The following is a 10,004-nucleotide window of genomic DNA, read 5'->3' on the forward strand; positions in this document are numbered from 1 at the left end:
AAAAACTGCATTAGCCCCTTTTCTTAATGCATTTTTAAAGAAAATTTGCAAGTGACTGAGATAAGAAGTTTGCTTCCCAATCACATGATTTCTGCTTCAGTCTCATGTCGTGGTACCTTGGGTGTCTTCTACTATAACCTCGAAAACTTACTTAATAAAAAAAATATGCTTTATTAAGAAATTCATGAGGAAACAAAATCGGTAAAGAGTGACATCAAACTGTAGTTATACCAAAAAAAACAAAAACCGCTGGCGAACATGTTCATCACTCTGTTACTCCAGCATAAAGTTTTAATGTACTTTTGATCATCCGTACTAAAGGAATCGTATTGTAAATAAATAAAGCTGCTCCAGACATAACTAATGCATCAAACCTCACTGAAGTCTAGTGAAAGTTGAGAACGAGGATTTGTAACGCCATAACTAGTCGTAAACTGGAACCGGTGAACTTTTAATTTGTTTCCCGCCGCTTCTTTGTTGTTGTTGGTTTTGTTGTAGTCTCATGGTCGATCGTTGTTTCTTCTTTCTCCTTTCTAAATGTCTAACTACGATTCTTTGAATAATGCATGGAATCTGGCCACCCAAGTTTTGATTCCATCGCAACCATCGAACGTGAGTAGAATATTTCTAAACCGTTTTATTATTATTATTATTATTAGGTTCGTCTTTCATGTTTCTGAAGATGACCAGTTTATCAGCTTTGCACTTTGTGGGTCCGGAGGTGGTTTATTTTGGCCGGTTTGGTCACTAAACCCTCGGTTACAGCGGAGGGCACGTAACAGCTGTGTGGATCTTGCTTTCTGTGCAACCTTCCTTTCTTTCGCTTTTCTAGTGACATCGGATTCTTTCTCGCAGCTGCTGGGATGATTTTCGTCTCCTTTCGATATATTATGTTTTTAAACAGCACATTCATATGGGATACTAATCTCTGGATGAATACGGCTGTGACTTGGGCAGAAGTCTGGAATACCACGCCCACATAAGATGGACTTTCTCCGTTTCGACGGGGATCTTTTCAAATTTTTGTCCCACCATTTTTAAGTGTGTAGTGCAGGGCCCCAGAGAGGTACAGAAGGGATATGGAGATAAAAAAAAAATAATATATTTTCAAAATACTAAGGTCAGATAAAGCTTCCTCCCATCATCCTGAATGCTTGATGAGAAAGAAATTTGAAAAAACCCCGTCATAACGGAGAAAATCCAGTGAGAAAGAAATTTGAAACCCCCTCCCCTCAAAACGGAGAAAATCTAACTTAGGTGGGCGTGCGACTTCAGACCTTAACCGTAACTCCTTTCAATGATGTATTTACATGATGATACGTGGATTGCTCTTTTAATTTAGTACTTCTTCTGTGGCGCGTAACAAACTTCTAAATATTTTCATTTCAGCCCCTTGCGTCTCCACATGAAAAACCTGCCTGTTCACCCGTGAATGAAGTAGACTTCAATGCGGCAATCGAAGTCCTTCGCCAACACCAACTCACACACATCATCGAAGACTGGTTCATTGAGTATGTCCAAAGTGAAATGAGAGATGAGATTGCTCCTAAGTTCTGGAGCTACTTTGCCGAGGAGAAAGACTCACTTAGCGTTCAGCTGAATAATTTTGTTTTGGCTGTCGACTACCTTTATTCAGCCCTCGACAAACACAACGACAGCATTGAGAAAATTGAGTTAATTATTAACAGATACCCACCGTCCAACTACAGAACTGGCACCCTCTTCAAGAAATCGTTAAAAGAAACTGCTACGACCCTATGCAAGGCCTTGTTATTTTCATCAAAGGATCGAAAAATCTTCAAGGTGACAGAAAGCTTCTATTTGAAAGCTTTCAAGGTATATCAACATACAAGCAGTGGTGAACAAGGTAAGTTAGGAACTGGAGTTTTAGTTTTGAAACACAGGATTGTTTTTTCAATGTTCTCATTTTCTCTGCTGGCATGGGTTGGACAACATTTCTTGAAACAGTTTTCCAAAGCCATGTTCTTTTCTTTTTGCCAAAATTTACTTGTTTTATTAATAAGGCATCCATTTATTATTCTGGTCTTCACATTGAAACTGTTAAACCACATGATGTTGTTTGCAGGTGATGTGCACAGTACAGTAATAATATGAAGACACTTGGTGATCAGCATTCACACATACATACATACATTTGGAAGGATATCTGGCTGTAAGAACCATGCCAAAACTGACCTCACCTATGCTGGTACCATGGAGAAAGCACTCAGTCCACTCTGCTAGGTGGTTGGTGTTAGGAAGGGTATCTTGCTGTAAAAACCATGCCAAAATATACACAGAAGGATGATGCAGTCTTCTTCCTAGCCAGCTCCTGTCAAACCATCCAACCCATGCCAGCATGGAAAGTGGACATTAAATGATGATGATGATGATGATGATGATAAATAATGGCTTCTTCTGTTGATTTCAATGTATGAGGGTCCAACAGCCTATCTGTTAGATTACCCACACATAATTCTGTTATGTTTTTAATGGTGAAGACTTGGGTAGGGTCAGCCACACATTTTGGAAATGCTGTTAGGAAAAAGTTGATGCAAATGTTTGCCATAGACCAATGTTTCTCAACGAATACATCCAACCACTACAACCTGTGTATATTGAAGTGAATCTTGTAGTGGTTGGATGTATTTGGCATCTTCTAACATATAGGCACAGTGGCGTCTGTGCCCTTAATTATAATTGTATTCTATATAATTATACATCTATATATGAATTTTACCCAAAAGGTCTTTTTATATGCTGGCCACTGATAAAATTCATGAATTTTTATATGATTTTTATCCTTTAATTATGTTTATATATATGTGTGTGTATGTATATTTCTATGTGTTTGTCTCCCCATCATCACTTGACAACTGGTATTGATGTGTTTACATCCCCATAACTTAGTGGTTCAGCAAAAAGACTGATAGAGTAAGCCCTGGGTTTGATTCGTTCAACTAAAGCACCTTCAAGGTGGTGCTCCAGCATGGCTGCAGTCCAATGACTGAAACAAGTAGAAGACATAAGATAAAGACAATGTGCTTGTTCCAGTCCTGGTTACCTGTGTTTAAAATGTGCATCCATTATTAGCAATCAGACTACAGCCTAGTGCAGCCTCCCGGCATGCCAGTTCTCAGTCAACTGTCCAACCCATGCCAGCATGGAAAGCGGACGTTAAATGGCGACGACGATGATGATGATTATTAAGCAACATCTCTTATGTATATAACTTGCTACACAGCTCCATTTACTATACACATTTGGAAATCTAATGTTAAACTGGCCAAGTGTATTCCTATATTTTAAAAACCAACTAAATTTTATTTAACTTTAATATATTCTGTGTATGTTTTCAACTTCATTTCTTTTATTCCTCCACTTGTTTGTATTAATAACAGTTTATATATATATATATATATATATATATATATATTTTCCAGATGATGAGAAACTTGCAGAATCTTCTGAACTTGGTCACTGCAATGGCTGTGATGAAGAACAAGATGAATGCAAATGTACCGAATTCATGGAATCATTTCATACAATAAACAGAAAACTGTGAGCTACTTAACTATATTTCATTATCTATTTTGATGTTCATTTTTTTCTCTCTTTTGTCAACAAAAACATATGCCTTAGTAAGGTATTCATCTAACCCATGCTAGCATGGTAAAACAGGCCTAAAAATGAATTGATGAATGAACGAATATATATATCATTTAACATCTGCTTTTCCATTCTGAGATGGGTTAGGCCGTTTGACTGGAATTGGTAAGCTGGAGAGCTGCACCAGGTTCCAGTTTGTCTGTTGTGGCATGGTTCCTACTATTGGATGCCCTTCCCAATGCCAACCACTTCACCAATTGTGCTGGGTGCTTTTTACATATATATACCCATGCTGGTGACATGTAAATGACACCCAGTACACTGTGAAGAGTGGTTGGCATTAGGAAGGGCATCCGAGCTGGAGAAACCAAGCCAAAACAGAATGGAACCTGGTACAGCTCTGCAGCTTGCCAGCCCTGGTCAAATCATCCAACCCATGCCAGCATGGAAAACAGACACTAAATGATGATGATGTGAGTGTCTATGAGTAGTGTTTGTATATATTTCTTTATAATTGACAGCGACAAACTGAATTTGTTGAGCAAAATGGCTGGGTCCTGTATCACCACCATTGTGCATCGAACAACCAAACAACACATTGAGTTAAAATGTCGAGGAAACCTTGAAACCTCGTTTCTGGAGAGTTTAGAAAAGGTAAGTCATTTGTCTCTGTGTGATCAAACTTATGGAATTTTTTCTCTGGCCTAGTGGTTAGGGTGTTGCAGTCATGATCACAAGATCTTGGGTTCAGTTCCTAGGTGGTGCATTTGTGTTTTTAGTAAAACACTTCTTTTCACTTTGCTCTGCTATTCAACATTGAGTCCTTGTACAGACAATGTCAATTTGATGATGAATGGCACTCCCATGTTTCCAAAGGTGAATTATTCAAACCCCAAAGAATTCCTCTCAACACATGAATATAATGCTTCCACACTACTCTTGCTCAGAGGTGCACCTATTATCAGTCACTAAGAGACCTGCTCAACTGGTCAAGTGAAGCAACTGACCAGCAAATCTGTGGTATTGAGCAGATGTTAACACTTCCAGTTGTTGTTGTTGTTAGAGAAGAAGAAGACTGATCAGCTGGCAGAGTTTAGCGGCATTTGTCCATCTTTACACAAAGATTAAGTATGTAAATGTTAACACTTCCAGTCAGTTAAGATCAGAAGCCTTGAGAGCCACAGCCTGGTACTGCATTAGATTGTTGCTGTTGTTGTCGTCGTAGAAGAAGAAAAGTGGTGAGCTGGCAGAGTTTAGCAGCATTTGTCCATCTTTATGTTCTCAGTTCAAATTCTTCCGAGGTCAACTTTGTCAATTATCTTTTCAGGGTTGATAAAAGAAATACCAGTTGAGCACTAAAATTGATATCAACTAGTCCCTCTCACCAATCTTTCAGGCCTTGTGCCAATAGTAGAAATCATTATTATTTGTTTCAAATTCTTTTGTTTGTGTGTTTACATTGTGCCCCCCTTTTTTATATATATATATATTTCCTGTGTTTTTAGTGGCTTGACAAGAAAGTTCTTGGTTGGCTTGATCTTGTCTGGTGTTCAGATCAAATGTCATCAACTGAACTGCAATCCTTGAAAGAGTTCAAAGACACACTGCGCCAATACATGTACGAGAACTACGCCGGTACCCTAATCGACCAGTTATTCAGCATTATCATAGACTACCCAGAGTCAGAACCAGCCATTCTCGATTTGAAAAACTGTCTCATGAAGACCGATCTTCGTTCACATCTTGTCATCTCTCTCAAAGATGCTTTAGAAAATAGATTGCTACATCCAGGTATTTTCTCCTCTTAATTTTGCTTTGTTTTTCTATTCTTTACTTCCTTCTTTTTATTTCCACACTGAAGTGAGTGAACTTCTACACCAGTGGTTCTCAACTTGCTAGAAATAACAGCCAAATCTCTATCAGATTACACACTGCCATCTTAAAAGTAGGATGAGACAATTTGGTCGTGGCTGTTTGGATGCTGAAGATATGGCATGGCTGACTGGACAATCAAGCTGTTTTGGCAACAGATTTCAGGCCTTATGCTTATAGTAGAAAGGATTATTATTATTATTATTATTATTATTATTATTATTATTATTATTATTATTATTATTATTATTATTATTATTATTATTATTATTATTATTATTATTATTATTAATAATAAGATGGCAAGCTGGCAGAATCATTAGCATGCTGGGCAAAATGCTAAGTGGCATTTTATTTGTCTTTTATGTTTCAGAGTTCAAATACTGCTTAGGTTGGTTTTGGCCTTTCATCCTTTTGAGGGTCGATAAAATAAGTACCAGTTGAGTACTAGGGTCAATGTAATTGACTAAACCCCTTCTCCAACAATTCCAGGCCTTGTGACTAGAGTGGAAAGGATTATTGTTGTTACGAAGGAGACAAACTGTGAGAAGCAGATGAAACGCTTGGCAGCATTTCTCCCAGTTTTGCATTCAGGGTTCAAATTCCACTAGGGTTGACTCTGCCTTTCATCCTTTCTGAATCAATAAAATAAGTACCCATTGAACACGGGGGTCAATGTAATTGACCTGCTCCCCCCCCTCCCAAAATTGCTGGCCTTGTGCCAAAATTTGAAACTACTTTTATTATTGTTTATTATTCTTATCGTTTTTATTTTAGGTGTAAACACCTCTAATATACTTGCTGCTTATATATCAGCAATTCGGGCTCTGCGTGTGCTGGACCCAGCAGGTGTGATCCTGGAGCTTGTTTGTGAACCTGTACAGAAATATTTAAGGTAACATCAACTTTGCCTTACTGCTTAGTTTTCTCTTCTACACCTATTGATACAACACACTCTTACCTTTACATACACACACAGACACACAAGTGAGTGAACTAATGAAAGAAAGTAGCACACCATATCCTTGGTTAGCATCCACATGTATTTTATGACAGTTTGATGGGTGCATAGAAGACATCCATCTCATCTCCAAACATCTGATGAGGTGGGTGCATTCTACATCACATGAAACTTTAAGTCCTGTATATCTGAGTCAAACTGTTAATAAAACACACACACACACGTGTGTGTGGTAAGAAGCTTGCTTGCCAACCATATGATTCTGGGTTCAGTCCTACTGCGTGGCAACTGGAGTGAGTGTCTTCTACTAGAGCCTCGGGCTGACCAAAGCCTTGTGAGTGGATTTGGTAGAGAGAAACTGAAAGAAGCCCATTGTATAAATATATATATAAATAATATTTCATAAGCTTAAAGCTTACAAGTGATCACCATGCATTGACTAAGGTAAATAGTCTAATATTGGGGCATATAAGCCCTCAACAAAAAGAATGTAGGATTTGCCATATGCATGGGACACGAACCCACACTTCTGTGTAATCGTGACAAGTATGCTACCGTTACACTAATGTACCTCTGACTGTTTTCAGTCAGATTTAAGAACTATAATTTGATAGTGTTGTTTTTTTGTACACAAACTTTCTATGTGCATTTTAAATTATTAATTGGTAAGTGGTGCCAAATTTTACAATCTATAAATAATAATATTAATAATAATAATATTTTAAGCTCAAAGTTTATAAGCGATCACTGTGAGTAAATAGCCTAATATTGGCAGATAGTCTAATATTGGGATATATAAACCCTTGATAGAAAAATACTAGGGTTTGCCAGAGTTTATCTATGTATTGTCCATGTGGCTCAAAGTGGACTTTGTTTTTTTGAGGGTATCTTTTTTTTATATAACTAAGAGTGCCTAGAAAAATTTTTTCACAGCCCTTCTAGCACAGTCACCTGTCTGTCTGTCCCATTGCAGAGATCGTGATAACACAGTGCGCTGCATTGTGTCCAGTTTAACTGAGGAAGGAGTCAACGAGCTTTCTGATGAATTGATCCGAGGTTTGCCTCACATTGTTGACGACAATGCTGCCAGTGATGATGAAGATTGGAACAAATGGATACCCGATCCAGTGGATGCTGATCCAAGTAAGATATCTTCATCTTCATCATTTATTTTCACTTCCTATTTTTCGTTTAGCTTTTGTTGCTCTTTCTTTTTTCTTTTGTAGCTTTGCGAGTTGTAGATGTTGCTGGGTGGTAAAAAGCTTGCTTTCCAACCATGTAGTCTTGGTTCAGTCCCAATGCATGGCACCTTCCTGCTACAGTTCCAGATCAAGCAAAGATTTGTGAGTGGATTTGGTAGTCAAAAACAGGAAGAAGCCTCTGTGTGTGTGTGTGTGTGTCCAACCCATTCTAGCATGGGGAAACATGTTAGATGATTGTATGTGTTTAGTGTACCCTTATCTAGACAAGGGTACACAAAGTACCCATATGGTGATTGCTCCATCTTCACAGATGATTGGTTCTATTTTGACTGCAAGTTTTATGTCAAGTCTCTTTCTCCTACAAGAGCAACCTTCCCCACGGCTTTATCAAAAATCACCAGAGCCTCCTCTATCCCTAGGAAATCTATTTAATCCATAGAAGGGGACTCTGACAGGTACTACCATTCTAGGTCAGAATGGATCTGAGAGTGATAGCAATACATACATGTATCAGGTGTAATGGAGTGCAAATTTATCATACCTGTTAATTAAGGTAGGAGCACCAAAATTGTCATTGCACTTCCACTGGAGCTGTGAACCCTTGCTATGCCTACTGGATCGAGTGTTCTTTTAAAGCAGTGGCCTTCAACTAGGGCCTCATATGACCCTTAGTGGGTCTGTATAAGATTTCATTGTTAAAATTCATCTGCAATAAATTGGTTATACTTCTGCACCACGCCAAATGTTTTAACGAATTTTTTAATACAATTCCTAATAATATCTAATTATAGGGATATAAATGGATTTAGAGTAAAGTCTATTTGCCAACATAACATAGCTGTCCTGGTTTAGGATGAATGTTGCTGTAATTTAGCCCCAGAAGACATCATCTCCAGCTGACTATACGCCACAATCTGTGTCCTTGTATTTTCAAACAAGGGCATTTTAAACATTGAATGGCTATGGAGGCCCTCCACTAGTGAAATGGGAAACAAAGGGGTCTATAGGCAAAAAATGATTGAAAACCACTGTTTTAGGGGGCTTCCTTTCTTCAACTCCATGTTTAGTGAGAGGCTAGTGTGACCATCTATTGGGAGATGACTTTTATTGGTTCTCTTTTTCTGTCTTGTCAATGCAGCATCCATGTCGAAGGTGAGAAGAACGTCAGACATTATCAGCATGCTGGTGAACATATATGGAAGCAAAGAACTGTTTGTAAATGAATACCGCAACCTGCTGGCCGACCGCATCCTCTCGCAGTTCAACTACGACACCGAACGTGAAATTCGGTACCTGGAACTGCTCAAGCTGCGATTCGGTGAATCTCAGCTCCACTACTGCGAGGTGATGCTGAAGGATGTCACAGACTCAAGACGTATCAATGCCATCATAAAGGAAGATAAGAAGAAAGACGAGCCAGAAGAAAATGCGGATGTAAGTAGTCTGTCTGTGTGTCTCAGTTGTTGTTGTTCAGTCCGAGTCAGCTCTGATCAAGTAGACATCTCAGTGAAGGCAATCCATCCATGACTATTCCATTTTTGATCTTTTTATGTGTTCCATTCATTGGACTGTGGACATGCTGGAGTACTGCTTTGAAAGGTTTTAGTCAAACAAATCGCTCCTGGTGCCTAAGCTTTCTTATTTTAAGTCTGGTACTTATTTTGTCGGTCTCTTTTGCAAATGCTAAGTTGCAGGGATGTAAACAAACCAATACCAGTCATCAAGCTGTTGGGTGGGATGACAAACAGACACAATAACACACACACATAGATATCATTTAACATCAGTTTTCCATGCTGGCATGGGTTAGACATATGTACATACATACGTATACATTCATGCATATATGTGTGTGTGTGTGTATGTATACACACAAACACACATATATACACACACCAGCAGAATGGTGTTTACATCATTGTACATATAGTCTTGGACAGGCTATTCACTATTCCTCTGGTTTGGTTCAGGTACATGATATTGAGATTGCAAAACATCAATGACCATCACTCCTAAATGGGACTCAGAGTGAGTTGTCTGGCCTGTCTATGACTTTCAGGTGTTTTAACACCCAGTGCTTTGAGAGAATAATCTCCACCATGCTACACTCTCTGAGTGGTTGGCGTTAGGAAGGGCATCCAGCTGTAGAAACTCTGCCAAATTAGATTGGAGCCTGGTGTTGCCATCCGGTTTCACCAGTCCTCAGTCAAATCGTCCAACCCATGCTAGCATGGAAAGCGGACGTTAAACGATGATGATGATGATGATAATGCTAGTTTGTAGCCTACTGGCAAACAACTAGCATACATACATTGAGCATGTGTTCAGTAATGTTTACAACACTAGTGCTGCTTCTAATT

At 38.7% G+C, this 10,004-nt stretch overlaps 1 protein-coding gene across 1 annotated transcript in view; it reads left to right on the top strand.

Moving 5' to 3' along the window:
- The first annotated feature begins 339 nt into the window (after positions 1–339).
- Positions 340–10,004, top strand: part of LOC106880975 (anaphase-promoting complex subunit 2) — a 15,227-nt gene continuing 5,562 nt past the window's right edge. The window contains exons 1-8 of the mRNA XM_014931159.2: positions 340–612; positions 1,390–1,867; positions 3,444–3,561; positions 4,131–4,263; positions 5,115–5,400; positions 6,259–6,376; positions 7,416–7,585; positions 8,783–9,078. Of these exons, the coding sequence (XP_014786645.1) occupies positions 538–612; positions 1,390–1,867; positions 3,444–3,561; positions 4,131–4,263; positions 5,115–5,400; positions 6,259–6,376; positions 7,416–7,585; positions 8,783–9,078 (1,674 nt within the window). The 5' untranslated portion in view covers positions 340–537. The remainder of the gene's footprint in view (positions 613–1,389; positions 1,868–3,443; positions 3,562–4,130; positions 4,264–5,114; positions 5,401–6,258; positions 6,377–7,415; positions 7,586–8,782; positions 9,079–10,004) is intronic.

This window comes from Octopus bimaculoides, chromosome 21, assembly GCF_001194135.2.
Source record: "Octopus bimaculoides isolate UCB-OBI-ISO-001 chromosome 21, ASM119413v2, whole genome shotgun sequence".
In the NCBI taxonomy this organism is placed as follows: Eukaryota; Metazoa; Mollusca; class Cephalopoda; order Octopoda; family Octopodidae; genus Octopus; species Octopus bimaculoides.